The following is a 13,826-nucleotide window of genomic DNA, read 5'->3' as shown; positions in this document are numbered from 1 at the left end:
TTCCTGGGGCTCCTGTCAGAGATGGATCCAGCTGCCAGCAGAACTGAGAGTCCCCGGCTCTCCTTCCCCTCTATACAGCCCGGCTGGGCAGCTGGGCGTGGTGGGGTTGGAAGGGGAAGTTGCTCCCACTGAGGGCCCCAGAGACACTGGTGGGGGAGGGAGAGTAGTGCGGGAAGCAGGCACCAGGCCGGTGCTGTGGGGCAGTCCCCTCTCCACATGCCTGGCTGGGGTGCCTGGTTCACAGGCTCAGGGTGGCCAACCGATGGCCAGATCTGGGGTGGGGACTGGGGAGGGACTGGGGAGGGACTGGGCAGAGCCATTCAGACTGGCAGGGCCCTTGGAGGTTTCCACCTCCCTCTGCCGCATGGGGTGCAGGGCGCCTGCTGGGATCACCTGGGCCTGTGTCACCTGCCAGGGCAGGGCCTCGGCACTGGGGGCACCTTGGGCTCTGCCTCTGGCTCACAACAGCTGAGTCTTTAGGCTGCAATGCTGTAGCTGAACTGAAGGCACTGGGCTCAGCAAGGGGGGATGGGGGTGCAGTGTGTCAGACAAGAGCTCAGCACGTCTGGCCCTGGGAGTTCAGAGCCCCGGCACCTCTGGCCCAGCAGTTCAGAGCCCCGGCACCTCTGGGCCTGGCAGTTCAGAGCCCTGGCACCTCTGGCCCTTGGCAGTTCATGGCCCTGGCAGTTCAGAGCCCTGGCACCTCTGGGCCTGGCAGTTCAGAGCCCTGGCACCTCTGGCCAGCAGTGGCTCTATGTTTTTGGCTGCCCCAAGCACGGCAGTCAGGGAGCCTGCCAGTCCCGCAGATTCGGTGGTGGTTCTGCGGGTGATCTGCCGGTCCCGTGCCGTCAGTGTACCCACCACCGAATTGCCACTGAAGCCGCGGGACTGGCGGATGTCCCGCAGAAACACCGCTGAAGGCTCCCTGACTGCCACCCTCACGACGACCGGCATGCCCCCGTCCCCGGCTTGCTGCCCCAGGCACACGCTCGCTGCGCTGGTGCCTGGAGCTGCCCCTGCCTCTGGCCCTTGGCAGTTCATGGCCCTGGCAGCTCCAGGCCTCACAGTTCATAGTCCCAGCACCTTTGAGCCTGGCAGTTCAGAGCCCCTGGCACATCTGGGCCTGGCTGGGCTGAGCCCCAGCATCTCTGGACTTGCTGTGTCAGTTATGAATGTAAAATAATTGCTCGAGCCCAGACACCTCTTTCATTACAAATTAAGCACGCCTCTGATGTGTCCTATTGGACAGAGGGAAACCAAGATGGCTGGGCCAAGGGGTGATCAACGAAGAGGGGGGTAGATCAGGCTGGCTGGGACGAGGGGCCAATTTGGGAGGGAGGGGGCAGGGAGATGAGTCTGGCTGGGCCGTGGGAGGCAGCGACCCACGTGGCAATGGGCTGGAGAAGCTAGGCTGCAGGAGGGAGGAGTTGGAAGGAGGCCCCTGGCAGTCAGTCTGTGTGCACAGGGCTGGAATGTCCAGCTGCCGGTCCAGCATAGCTAGTTCCCTGAGTGAAGAGCCCACGCAGTGTTAGGGACACTGTGTCCTTGTGTTACCAGCTTACAGTTCATAAACCAGGCGGGGAGAGGATGGACAAACTGGGCCAGTTGGCCGACCTAGGCCAAGGGGAAGGGATAGGCCGGGCTGGCTGGACTGAGGGCTACTGCCCCGCTCTGTGGCTAGGGGCTCTGCCTCTCTCGCTGGATGTGTGTGTGTGTGTTTGGGTGGGGCCGAGGGTGGCGTGTAGATGGGTGTGTGGGTACTCGTGTGTGGCATCTGTGGATGGGGATGTCTGGGTGTGTGTCTAGATGTGTGTGTGTGTTAACCTGGAATCATTCCCTTCTCCGCACACCATAACGACACCCCACGCGGGAGCAGGGCTCTTTGGGTAACAGCGGGGAACGAGCAGCCATTGCATATCCTGTTGCCCGGTGGAGTCACCAACCATTAGCCCATTGCACCATCCCAGGTTGGGAAACTTCCCCTGTGTGTGCAGTGTTTCCTCCCCCATCCCGGGGAGAGCAGCCAGCCCCAGACCACAGGCAGGGATCCAGCAACGTCCCAACCACCAACCGACCCCCGGCGAGCCAGCGGGGCTGGGCAGCACAGGACAGGTCCTCGGGCCTCACTCCCTGCCCGGGATGGGCTGGGGCTGGTCCAGGCTGATGGAGATTGGGGCAGCCCCATTAGGGCCAGATCTGGGCCTGCCCTGGGACTGGGAGGTGTCAAAACCCCAACCCCATAAGCACCAAGGGACACTGCATGGTGAATGGGACAGGAGCTGGTGCAGAGGGGCTCGGCAGAGCCCCCATAGCCGGTGCTAGTGGAGAGGGGTGGCTGGGAACGAGCCCCTGGAGCCAGCCCCTCCCCAGTCATTATCTGCGGGCAGGTCAGGGGGAAAAAACAGAAGAAACAGAGCGTCAGACTGGACAGTGTATCCAGCCAGCCCGGCCTGTCCCAGATCCCCCCAGGGCCCAGCCAGCCTGGCCTGTCCCAGATCCCCCCCGGGGCCCAGCCAGCCCTGAATCCCCAAGGGGTCCAGCCAGCCCAGCCTGTCCCGGATCCCCCTGGGCCCAGCCAGCCCAGTCCCCCTACTGCAACAGGACACATCAGGGGATCAGTTGGTGACAAGGTCAGCTGGTGAGAAAGGCCCAGATCAGCCAGACACAGAGAGCACCCCCCCCAGACACATGCATTCACACATGCTTTGCAAATATGCGCGCGCACACCCGCCCCCCCGCACAGATATACACACTGCTCACAGATATACACACAGACATCTCAAACGCACTCCTACACACTGCACACACACTGCAGGGAGCAGGACAGAAACCCAGGAGAGATGCCAACAAGCCCCAGGCAGTCCCTCAAGCCCTAGTCCTAACCCCAGGCCCTGGGGCTCAGGGGGCACTGGTGGGGCAGGACCTGTCTCCCACTGGCTCCGATGGGCATGGGTGTCTCCAGCAGCCAGGCCTGCCAATCCCCTGGCTGGGTCGCTGTCCCTTGCCATGCCCAGGGACCGGCGCAGGGAAGGGACTGACTGGGACAGGGGATTGTGGTTATGGGGTAACCAGGGCACCCAATAATGGGATAAACCTGTAGCAAGGTAGATTCACTGGTGCACCTGGGTCAGAATTCCTGGTTCCATCCCCAGTCTGAAAAGGGAGTGGGGTCTAGTGGGTTAGAGGAGTGGGGGCTGGGAGTCAGGACTCCTGGGTTCCATTCCCATCCTTGGGGAAACACTGGGCTGAGGATCACAGTGCAACAGGCACTGGGGCTGTGGGGTTCTCAGTGTCTCAGCATCCTGCCCTGTGTCCACTTCCCCCGTAACTCCCTGCCCCATCTGGAGAAGGAGACTCAGGGACACTCATCTCTGATGGGAGCCCCAGGACTCGGGTGAGCTGAGAACAGAGCCCATCCAGGGGGGAAATGCAGAGGAAGGGTCACTGCAGATTGACCCTGGGGGGCTGGGAGCAGAAGTGGACCCTGACTCACTGCACTCAGGGGGTGACTCTGGATTGATCCCCAGGGCAGCTGAGACCACATTCTTGGCAAGAGGGTGAAAGGCAGATTGGAGAACAGCTGGAACTCGGACTCCTGAGTTCTACCCCAGGTTCTGGCAGAGGAGTGGGGTCTAGTGGTTTGAGCAGGGTGGCGGGGGGCTGGGCGTTAGGACAATGGACACATTACAGACAAAGCAGTAACACTGACAGTTCACTTCGTGGCCAGATGCTCTGCTGGTCTTGTAGCACCTGGCACAACAGGGGCCCTGATCTCGGTCATGGTCTGTGTAGCACCTGGCCCAACGGGGGCCCTGATCTCGGTCAGGGTAATGAGGCTTTAGGGGTAGAATGGACTGGCAGGGGGAGGGGTTCAGGCCAAGGAGGTTCCATGGAGGAGGCAGATCCAAACCCTGCGCTGTCTCCATCCATCTCCCCCCTCGCCCCAGTGCAGGTTGATCCAGTGACAGACACCACCATGACTTCGAGGGGATCCTGCCCCTTGCTCTTCTTGCCTCATCCTGCTGGCCGCCTGCCTGGCCCAGTTCAGATCGCCCGACAGCTTCCAGTGGTTCGTGAGAGAACATGTTGATTTCCCCAAGACGAGCGCCACCAATGATCATCACTACGGCAACGTCATGATGCCATCCCTGGAACTTGACCACCCCTTTCTGCAAACACCTTCACCCACGCCCCCGCCAGCCAGCCCCAGCCCATCTGTGGCCATGGTGGGACATCTGACAGATGCTACCATTGTGACAGTAAGGCAGGCTTCCGCTTCACCACCTGCAGGGTGGTGCCCGGCTCCCACCCGAGGCGCTTTACGTACTGAGGCAGAGCCCACACCAACAGGATCCGCCTGACCTGCAGCCAGGGAAGGCACATGCGCCTTGACAGAGTCCTGTAGAGCCCAGGTGCTGGCCATGGGCAGGGGGTCCCCTGCTGCTCCTTTCGCTCCTGGACAGCCCTCTGTTGCTGGGGGCTCTCCTGTCCTATCCCTGCCCCTCCTGGACAGCACCCATGATAAGTCTCCACAGGAACATTCAGCATCTCCCCTTATCCCACAGGCTGGCAGCTTGGGGCCTGCGGGAGGGTTTCCCACACTGGGTGCCCAGTTCCCATCCGCATGAGTGAAAATCTGGGCACCCAGCCCCCACGACTGGCACCGAGACTCTCAGCTTGAGCCAACCGCCTGCCTTGCTGGGTGCCCATTATACAGTACAGCCACCCCTTCCCATCCCACGTCCATTGGGTATCGGGGGCAGGTTGTGGGGAGAAGATTGTCCCAGGCGGGGCCCTGGAAGCTGTCCCTGAGTTTTGTTTCCTTGCTGCTTCTTGCAATAAAACGCTTTCCTGCCAGTGCAGAACCAGTCGGTGTGTTTGGGGTTGTGGGGGCATTTTAGGGCTCTCAATGGGGCCTGTTTGCCCTGCTGAGCCTGACGCTGAGCCATGAGGTGAGGAGTGACAAGGAAAAACTCCAGGAAGAAACAAAACCCGCAGGGGGAGAGGTGCCCTGTTTAGAGCACAGACAACAGGGTCAGGGGGTGTCACGGGGGGACTGAGACACGCCCTGATCCTTCCCCGAGGAGACAAAGCTCAGCTTGGCCTGTCTCTGGAAGGAGGGTCCCAGCCAGCCTGGCTGGACAGCGCTGCAAAGGCTGTGGGTGAGCAAACTTCATCAGCCAGGAACGTGTCCTCTTAGCTCGCTCTGGGCTCTCCCAGGCGGGCTCTGGGTTTAGTTCCCATGTAGCTATTGTTTCCAGTACTTTTCCTTGCGACTCCACCAAGCGCTGATAAATAAACTTCCCCTGGATTTCAGTGTAGCCCACATTGGCGCTGTGCATCCAGGGGGTGTGAACGGAGAGGGGCCTGAGGAGCTGGGGGCCCTGTCCCTCTGCTGGCAGTGGGTCTGTGGATGCTGTGAGTGCCGTGGAGCCCAGGCTGGGCACCGCAGGGGGACGCTCGGGGGTTGGCATGTGTCTGGTGCTCCAGAAGAACGGCCATCCCGGGTGAGACCAACGGGCCAGTGGCCTGTCTCTGACAGTGGCCGGTGCCAGATGGTTCAGGGGGAATGAACAGAGCAGGGCAATTATCGAGTGATCCATCCCCTGCCAGCCAGGCCTGTCTTCTGGCTTCTACCCACCCGCGTATGGACAGTGGCACCCACGTACACTGAGAGGGGCGGGTTTGTGTCGCCCGTGGCCAGTGGAGTCGGGGAGCTGCCCCCAGCTGGCATAGACCCTCCCCTAAGGGTAGAGGATGGCTCACGGCCCTGGGCACTCTGGTGTGGGGCAAAGTGAGAACAGAGGTGCAGGTAGCATCTGGCATGAGTAGGGAATGGGGGACCCTGGTATGGAGAGAGGGCACTGGGGGGCACATGGAGGCCCTGGCAGGGAAGAGATTGTGGGGAGATGCGAGGATCTCTGGCAGGTAAGGGCTCCGGGGTTATGAAAGCTTCCTCTGCGTGTATAGGGTTTTCCCAGCCATCACATGACAGCTGCCTGCCCCAGACCACAGGGAGCAAGAGGGGATCGTGTCCAACACCTGCGACATCCCAACCACCAACCGACACCCGGCGAGCCAGAGGGGCTTTGGCAGCGTGGGACGGGCACTCGGGCATCGCTCCCTGCTCAGGACGGGTGGGGCCAGTCCAGGCTGACTGGCTCATGGGCAGCCCTGGTAGGGCCAGATCTGTGTCAAAGCCCCGAGCGTGTGAGCACCGGGGGACACTGCAGGGGGAATGAGACAGGAGCCGGCACAGAGTTGGCCTGGCAGGGCCCCCACAGCCGGTGCCAGTGGAGAGGGGTGGCTGGGAACCGGTCCTGGAGCCAGCCCCTCCCCGGTCATTATCTGTGGGGTCTGGGTTGTTCGGGGGGGAAAAGACAGAGAAGAAACAGTGTCAGACTGGACAGTGTATCCAGCCATCCTGGCCAGTCCCAGATACCCCTGGGCCCAGCCAGCCCAGCCTTCCCTGAATCCCCCTGGGCCCAGCCAGCCTGGTCTGCCCCGAATCCCCCTGGGCCCAGCCAGCCCAGCCTGCCCCGCATCCCCCTGGGCCCAGCCGGCCTGGCCTGCCCCTAATCCCCCTGGGCCCAGCCGGCCTGGCCTGCCCCGAATCCCCCTGGGCCCAGCCGGCCTGGCCTGCCCCGAATCCCCCTGGGCCCAGCCTGCCTGGCTTGCCCCAGATCACCCCTGGGCCCAGCCTGCCTGGCCTCCCCTACTGCAACAGAACACATCAGGGGATCAAATGGCGACATGTTCAGCTGGTGAGAAAGGCCCAGATCAGCCAGACACAGGGACAAATGTGCCCCGGGCCCAGAGTGACACACAAACACTGACAACACACTGACTCGGACACACATAGACACATCAAAGAGAAACTGCTGAGCTTCAGTTCAGCTGCAAATTTGACACCATCAGTTCAGGATTAAACAAAGACTGTGAATGGCTTGCCAACTACAGAACCAGTTCCTTCTCCCTTGGTTTTCACACCTCAACTGCTAGAACAGGGCCTCATCCTCCCTGATTGAACTAACCTCGTTATCTCTAGCTTGCTTCTTGCTTGCATATATATACCTGCCCCTGGAAATTTCCACTACTTGCATCCGACGAAGTGGGTATTCACCCACGAAAGCTCATGCTGCAAAACGTCTGTTAGTCTATAAGGTGCCACAGGATTCTTTGCTGCTTTTACAGATCCAGACTAACACGGCTACCCCGCTGATACAGACACACGAGCACACGTGCATACTGGGGTTGCCAAGTTTCTACTTGCACAAAATTGAACACCCTTTCCTTGCCCCCTGCCCTGCCCCCGCTCACTCCATCACCCCCACCCCTCGCCCATTGTCTCGCTCTCCTCACCCTCACTCACTCGCTCATTTTCACTGGGCTGGCTCAGGGGGCTGGGGTGCAGGAGGGGATGAGGGCTGGGGTTGCGGGCTCTGGGGTGGGGCCAGAAATGAAGGGTTCAGGGTGCAGGAGGGGGCTCCAGGCTGGGGCAGGGGGTTGGGGTGCGGGGGGTGAGGGATCTAGCTGGGGGTGTGGGCTCTGATGTGGGGCTGGGGATGAGGGATTTGGGGTACAGGAGGGGGATCAGGGATGGGGCAGGGGTTGGGGTGTGAGGGGGGTGTGAGGGCTCTGGCTGGGGGTGCAGACTCTGGGGTGGGGCTGGGGATGAGGGGTTTGGGGTGTAGGAGGGGGCTCTGGGCTGGGTCTGAGGGGTTCAGGGGGCAGGAGGAGGATCAGGGCTGGGGAGGAGGTTGGGGCATGGGGAGAGTGAGGGCTCCAGCTGTGGGTGAGGGCTCTGGGGTGGGGCTGGGGTTGAGGGGCTTGGGGTGCAGGAGGGTGCTCCAGGCTGGGACAGAGGAGTTTGGGGGGATCAGGGCTGGGGCAGGGGGTTGGGGTGCAGGAGGGCAGCAGGGGTGCAGGCTTCGGGTGGTGCTTACCTCAAGGAGCTCCCGGAAGCAGCAGCATGTCTCCACTTCGGCTCCTATTTGGAGGCATAGTCAGGTGGCTCTGTGTGCTGTCCTGTCTGCAGGCACCACCCCTGCATCTCCCATTGGCCGTGGTTCCTGGCCAATGTAAACTGAGGGGGCGGTGCTTGGGGCAGGGGCAGCATGCGGAGCCCCCTGACTGCCACTAAGCGTAGGAGCCGGAGTGGGGACATGCTGGCTGCTTCCAGGGAGCCGCGCAGTGGGGAGGCTAGCAGGGAGACTGCCAGCCCTGCTGCGCGGTGCCACCAACCAGACAGTCAACGGCCCAGTCAGCGGACATCTGGTCACCCTAATACACACACACACACTCTCCTGGTCATATACACTCTGGCTCCATCTCTCTCTCTTGCTCGCTCTCTCACATACGCACTGCAGGGCTGGGACACACACCCATGAGAGACAACCGCACCCCTCCAGCTCTCGCCCTTCCACTAGCCCCTGGGGCTCGGGTGGCACCGGGAGGGCAGGACTGGCTCCTACTAGCTCTGCTGGGCATGGGCGTCTCTAGCAGCCATGCCCAGCAGGGCTGGGAACCTGGGCAGGGACTGACTGGGGCAGAGGGTTGTGGTTACGGGGTACCCAGGGCATCAGTAAGGGAGTAGATTCACTGGGGCACCAGGGCCGTGCGGTTAGAGAGTCTGGGAGCCAGGACTTATGTGTTCTATCCCTGGCTCTGGGAGGGGAGTGGGGTCTAGTGGTAAGAGCAGGGGGACTGGGAGCCAGGACTTCTGGGTTCCATTTCCATTCTTGGAGAAACCTTGGGTTGAGGATCACAGGGGCAGGAACACCAGGTACTGGGGCTGGTGGGTTCTGAGTGGCAGAGGACCTTGCCCTGTGCCACTTCCCCCCTAACTCCCTGCCCCAGTGAGCATCTCTGGGCCCTTCAGTGGGAGGAGCTGCCCCACCCCAACTGCCCAGTCAGGCTCTATATAAGGACACCCGAAGGGGGAGGAGACTCAGGGACTCTCAGCTCTGCCAGCAGCTGGATCCATCTCTGACAGGAGCCCCAGGACTCGGGTGAGCTGAGAACAGATCCTCCCCAGGGGGAAATGCAGAGTGAGGGTATGACGGGATCCCCCTGGGGTGCAGCCTGGGACCAAGATGCAGCCCGGAACTGTGCCCCCGAACTCTCCCCAGCCTGGGCTGTCTCTCACAATGCTGTGCTAGTGACCAGCAGCAAGCCCCTCCAGGCGCTGTGATCACTCAGCACAACTGCATGTGGACCTCCACACCCAGCTGGATTGCATGAATGGTCCCAGAGCCACTCATGAGTCATACAGAGAAAGGCACCAGCCAGATCCCCCCAGCTCCCAGCACTATACCCCAGGAATATACAGTCTTGCCAGAGCTGCCCGGGGGGGCAAGTGGGGCAATTTGCCCCAGGACCCGCAGGGCCCCCCAGGAGAGTTTTTGGGGCCCCTGGAGTGGGGTCCTTCACTCGCTCTGGGGCCTCCATAAAACTCTCGTGGGGCCTGGGCCCCCGGAGCTTCTTCCGCTCTGAGTCTTCGGCGGCAATTTGGCGGGGGAGGGGGGTCCGCCGCTGAAGATCCCAGGGCCCCTGAATCCTCTGGGCGGCCCTGTGTCTTGCACCGCTCAAGATGGGCAGTGCAAATTTATTAATTGGTTCACCACTTCAACAATGGAAAGTGGACATACACCAAACCTAAGCAGGTTTGCCCCACACTTCATACAAACTCACGGGTAAAGATAATTAAACAAATGTATTGACTGTAAAAGGTAGATTTTAAGTGATGTTAAGTGACAGGCAAAAAGTCAGATTTAGTTACCAAAAGAAATACAATATAAGCACGCAGTTTAAACTCTCAACCCTACTAGACTGGGCAGCAACTAGACTAAGCAGTTTTGCTTACCTCACTGGATGTTGCAGTCCTTCATATATAGGTTTGTTCCTTAAACCTGGGCCAATCTCCTGTGTCGGAGTCTTTTCTTCTCACTGTCTTGGCTGCTTGCAGCATAAGTGGGCACAGGAGAAGGGCCCAGTATGTGTCCACTCCATCTGTTTTATACCCCCAGTCCATGTGCTTGGGCAGCATGTCTGGGGGCATTGCTGAGTCTCTCCAAGCAAGCTTAAGCAATTCCCCTGGTGGGGTCTCGTGCAGGTGAGCCATTGCATTGTAGCTCCCTTGCTGGACAATGGCTGTTGATGGGTTGTTTGACACCCAGCCCGGGTGTTGGTTACTTTCCATGCTGTTGTCTCTGGGGAGCTGATGTCTGGCCGAGTCCCAAACTTACAGCATGTTTTAGTGACCACCAGACTATACTCCATACAGGGGGGAGGGGTAGCTCAGTGGTTTGAGCATTGGCTTGCTAAATCCAGGGTTGTGAGCTCAATCATTGAGGGGGCCACTTAAGGATCTGGGGCAAAACCAGTACTTGGTCCAGCTAATGAGGCAGCAGGCTGGGCTCAATGACCTTTCAAGGTCCCTTCCAGCTCTATGAGATAGGTATATCTCCATGTATTTATTTTTATTAACACAATTCTCATAACTTCATTGTATTAACGATACACATATATGGATAGAGAAACAACTTTCAGCAGATCATAACCTTTCCCCTGATACCTTACAAGGCCTGCTTTATTTGTGCAATCATGATTATCTGAAAATGAGGAACATGGTGGTTACAGTACGCTCCCCCAAGGTATAGAATGTCACAGGGTCACTGCGGATTGACCCCGGCGGGCTGGGAGCAAAATCCAGCTTGGGCCCCATCACATTCAGGGGGTGACTCTGGATTGACCCTGGGGACTGAGTTCAGAAACCTGGCAAGACAGTGAAAGGAACATGGGGGGACACTGGGAGTCAGGACTTCTGGGTTCTTGCCCTGGCTCTGGGAGGGGAGTGGGGTCTAGTGGTTTGAACAGGGGGCTGGGGGGCAGGGCAATGCACACATTACAGACATAGTGGTAACACTGATGGTTCAGTTCCTGGCTGGCTGCTCTTCTAGGCGTTTATCTCCACAGGGTTTAGGAGTCCTGGGTTCATTCCCTGTTGCTTAGGATGCAGATTTCCAAGGGCCCCCCCTGGAGTCTCCAGGCCAAACCGTGGGGTGTCCATGGGAGTTGGGCCCCCAGAGGGAGCTGAAAACTTCAATGTAAACTTCTCTCTGCTCAGCTTCCCCATCTGTAAAGGGGGAGAAGAATCCTTCCCTGCTCCCTGCGCAGCGTGAGCTCTGCCTGCATTTCACTCTGTGTCTGCGACACTCTGAGCAGAAAGGGGCCCTGATCTCAGTTGGGCTTTGTGCAGCGCCTGGCACAACGGGGCCCTGATCTCAATCGGGCTCTGCGCAGTGCCCAGCACAACGGGGCCCTGATCTCAATCGGGCTCTGCGCAGTGCCCAGCACAACGGGGGCCTGATCTCAGTTGGGGTCTGGGCAGCGCCCAGCACAATTGGACTCTGATATCGGTTGGGGTCTGGGCAGCGCCTGGCACAATGAGGGCCCTGATTTCAGTCAGGGTTGTACAGGGGCCTGATCTCAGACTGGGTAATGAGCATTTAGGGGTAGACGGGCCTGGCACGGGGAGAGGTTTGGGCTCAGGAGGTTCCATGGAGGAGGCAGATCCCCACCCCGCACAGTCTCCATCCATCTCCCCGACTCCCCCCTGCAGGTGGATCCAGTGACAGACGCGACCATGGCCCTGAGGGGACCCTGCCCTTTGCTCTTCCTGACCCTCATCCTGCTGGTAACCTGCCTGGCCCAGATCATCAGACCACCCGACAGCTACCAAAACTTTGTGAGTGAACACGTTGATTTCCCCAAGACCCGACCCCCCAAGGGCCAGAGCTACTGCGACCACATCATGCGGCTCATGAGCCAGAACATGGCTGCCTGCAAACTCACCCACACCTTCATCCACGCCCCCGCCAGCCAGCTCCGGACCATCTGCACTACCAGAGGGAGATGCAACCTATACAATGAATGTGACAGCAACGCAGCCTACGCCGTCACCACCTGCTGGCTGAACAGACCCCCCAGCCCACCGAGCTGTGTCTACAGGGGAGTACCCCAGACCCGCAGGATCCGCGTGGCCTGTATCTGGGGGCTGCCTGTGCGCTTCCTCAGAGTCGTGTAGAACCCAGGTACTGGCCATGGGCTGGGTGGTGGGGGCTCCCCCTTTTTCTCCTGTCATTGGAGGCTCTCCTGCCCCATCCCTGCCCCTCCGCGACAGCACCTGCCATGCGTCTCCACAGGGACATTCAGCATCTCCCCTTATCCCACAGGCCGGCAGCTTGGGGCCTTCCGGGGTGGGGTGGGGGGTTCCCATATTGTGTGCCCATCCGCACGATTGAAAATCCGGGCACCCAGCCCCCCTGGCTGGCACTGAAACCCTCAGCCTGAGCCCAGCACCCACCTCGCTGGATGCCCATTACACAATACAGCTGCCCCTCCTACCCCGCATCCATTCGGTATTGGGGGCATGTTGTGGGGAGAAGATTGTCCCAGGCGGGGCCCTGGAAGCTGTCACTGAGTTTGTTTCCTTGCTGCTTCTTGCAATAAAACACTTTCCTGCCAATGCAGAACCAGTTGGTGTGTTTGGGAGGCTGGGGGCATTTTAGGGCTCTCAGTGGGGCCTGTTTGCCTTGCTGAGCCTGATGCTGAGCTGTGGGGTGTGAAGTGAAGGAAAAGGTCCAGAAAGAAACAAAACCCACAGGGGGAGGGGTGTCCTGTTTAGGGTATGGACAATGCGGATTGGGGTGTCACAGGGGGACTGAGATACACCCTGATCCTTCCCCAATGAGACAAAGCTCAGCTTGGCCTGTCTCTGGAAGGAGGGTCCCAGCCAGTCTGGCTGGACATCACTGCAAAGGCTGTGGGTAGAAAACTTTCTTAGCCAGGAATGTGTCCTCTTTGCTCGCTCTCAGCTCTCCCAGGTGGGCTCTGCACCAAGTGGACATCCAGCCATGACATTTCCCATTGCCTCCCCCAGCTCTTCTGTGCCTTGGGTAGAAAATTTTCCTGCCTAAAGTCAGACACTCCCCAGCCCCGTCCCTTCGCCGACTTCCCCAACCTCAGCCCACGAGCCCCAGGGTTGTGAAAGCTTCCCTTGTGTGTGTGTGGAGGATCTTCCCAACAGTCACGGTGACAGGCCTCTGCCCCAGACCACAAGGGGCCAGAGGGGATTGTGTCCGATGCCTGTGACATCCCAACCACCAACCGACACCCGGCGAGCCAGCGGGGCTGAGCAGCGCAGGATGGGCCCTTGGGCCTCGCTCCCTGCCTGGGATGGGCTGGGGCCAGTCTAGGCTGACGGGGTCATGGGCAGCCCCATTAGGGCCAGATCTGGGCCTGCCCCGGGACTGTGGGGGTGTCAAAGCCCTGTGCCCATGAGTACCGGGAGACACTGCAGGGGGGATGGAACAGGAGCCAGCACAGAGGGGCCTGGCAGAGCCCCATAGCCAGTGCCAGTGGAGAGGGGTGGCTGGCAACTAGACCTGGAGCTAGCCCCTCCCCGGTCGTTATCTGCAGGGTCCAGGCTGGTCAGGGACAGAGAAGAAACAGGGCATCAGACTGGACAGTGTATCCAGCCAGCCCAGCCTGTCCCAGATCCCCCTGGGCCCAGCCAGCCCCAGATCCCCCTGTGCCTGGCCCGCCCCACACCCCCTAGACCCAGCCAGCCCAGCCTGTCCTGGATCCTCCTGGGCCCAGCCATACTTGGCCTCCCCTGGGCCCAGCCTGCTCTGGATCCTGCTGGGCCCAGCTAGCCCGGACTGCCCCAGATCTCCCCTAGGCCCAGCTAGCCCAGACTGTCTCGGATCCTCTCGGCCCAGTGAAGCCAGCCTGCCCCGGATCCCCAGCCTCCCCCGGATCCC

The 13,826-nt window shown here is 60.3% G+C and overlaps 1 protein-coding gene across 2 annotated transcripts; it reads left to right on the top strand.

The window, feature by feature from the left end:
• Window positions 1–5,918: 5,918 nt before the first annotated feature.
• Window positions 5,919–12,227, top strand: LOC123347904 (ribonuclease-like). Of its 2 annotated transcripts, none has more exons than XM_044985090.1 (2): window positions 5,919–5,928; window positions 11,624–12,227. In XM_044985090.1, exon 2 carries the CDS (start codon window positions 11,648–11,650, stop codon window positions 12,086–12,088), a length of 441 nt encoding a protein of 146 aa, XP_044841025.1. In that variant the 5' UTR covers window positions 5,919–5,928; window positions 11,624–11,647; the 3' UTR covers window positions 12,089–12,227. The 2 variants fall into 2 exon arrangements, with proteins under 2 accessions (XP_044841025.1, XP_044841024.1); XM_044985089.1 differs by lacking the exon at window positions 5,919–5,928 and adding an exon at window positions 8,977–9,011.
• Window positions 12,228–13,826: the final 1,599 nt, after the last annotated feature.

Source organism: Mauremys mutica, chromosome 13, assembly GCF_020497125.1.
Source record: "Mauremys mutica isolate MM-2020 ecotype Southern chromosome 13, ASM2049712v1, whole genome shotgun sequence".
In the NCBI taxonomy this organism is placed as follows: domain Eukaryota; kingdom Metazoa; phylum Chordata; order Testudines; family Geoemydidae; genus Mauremys; species Mauremys mutica.
This window is presented reverse-complemented; position numbering and strand designations above follow the sequence as displayed.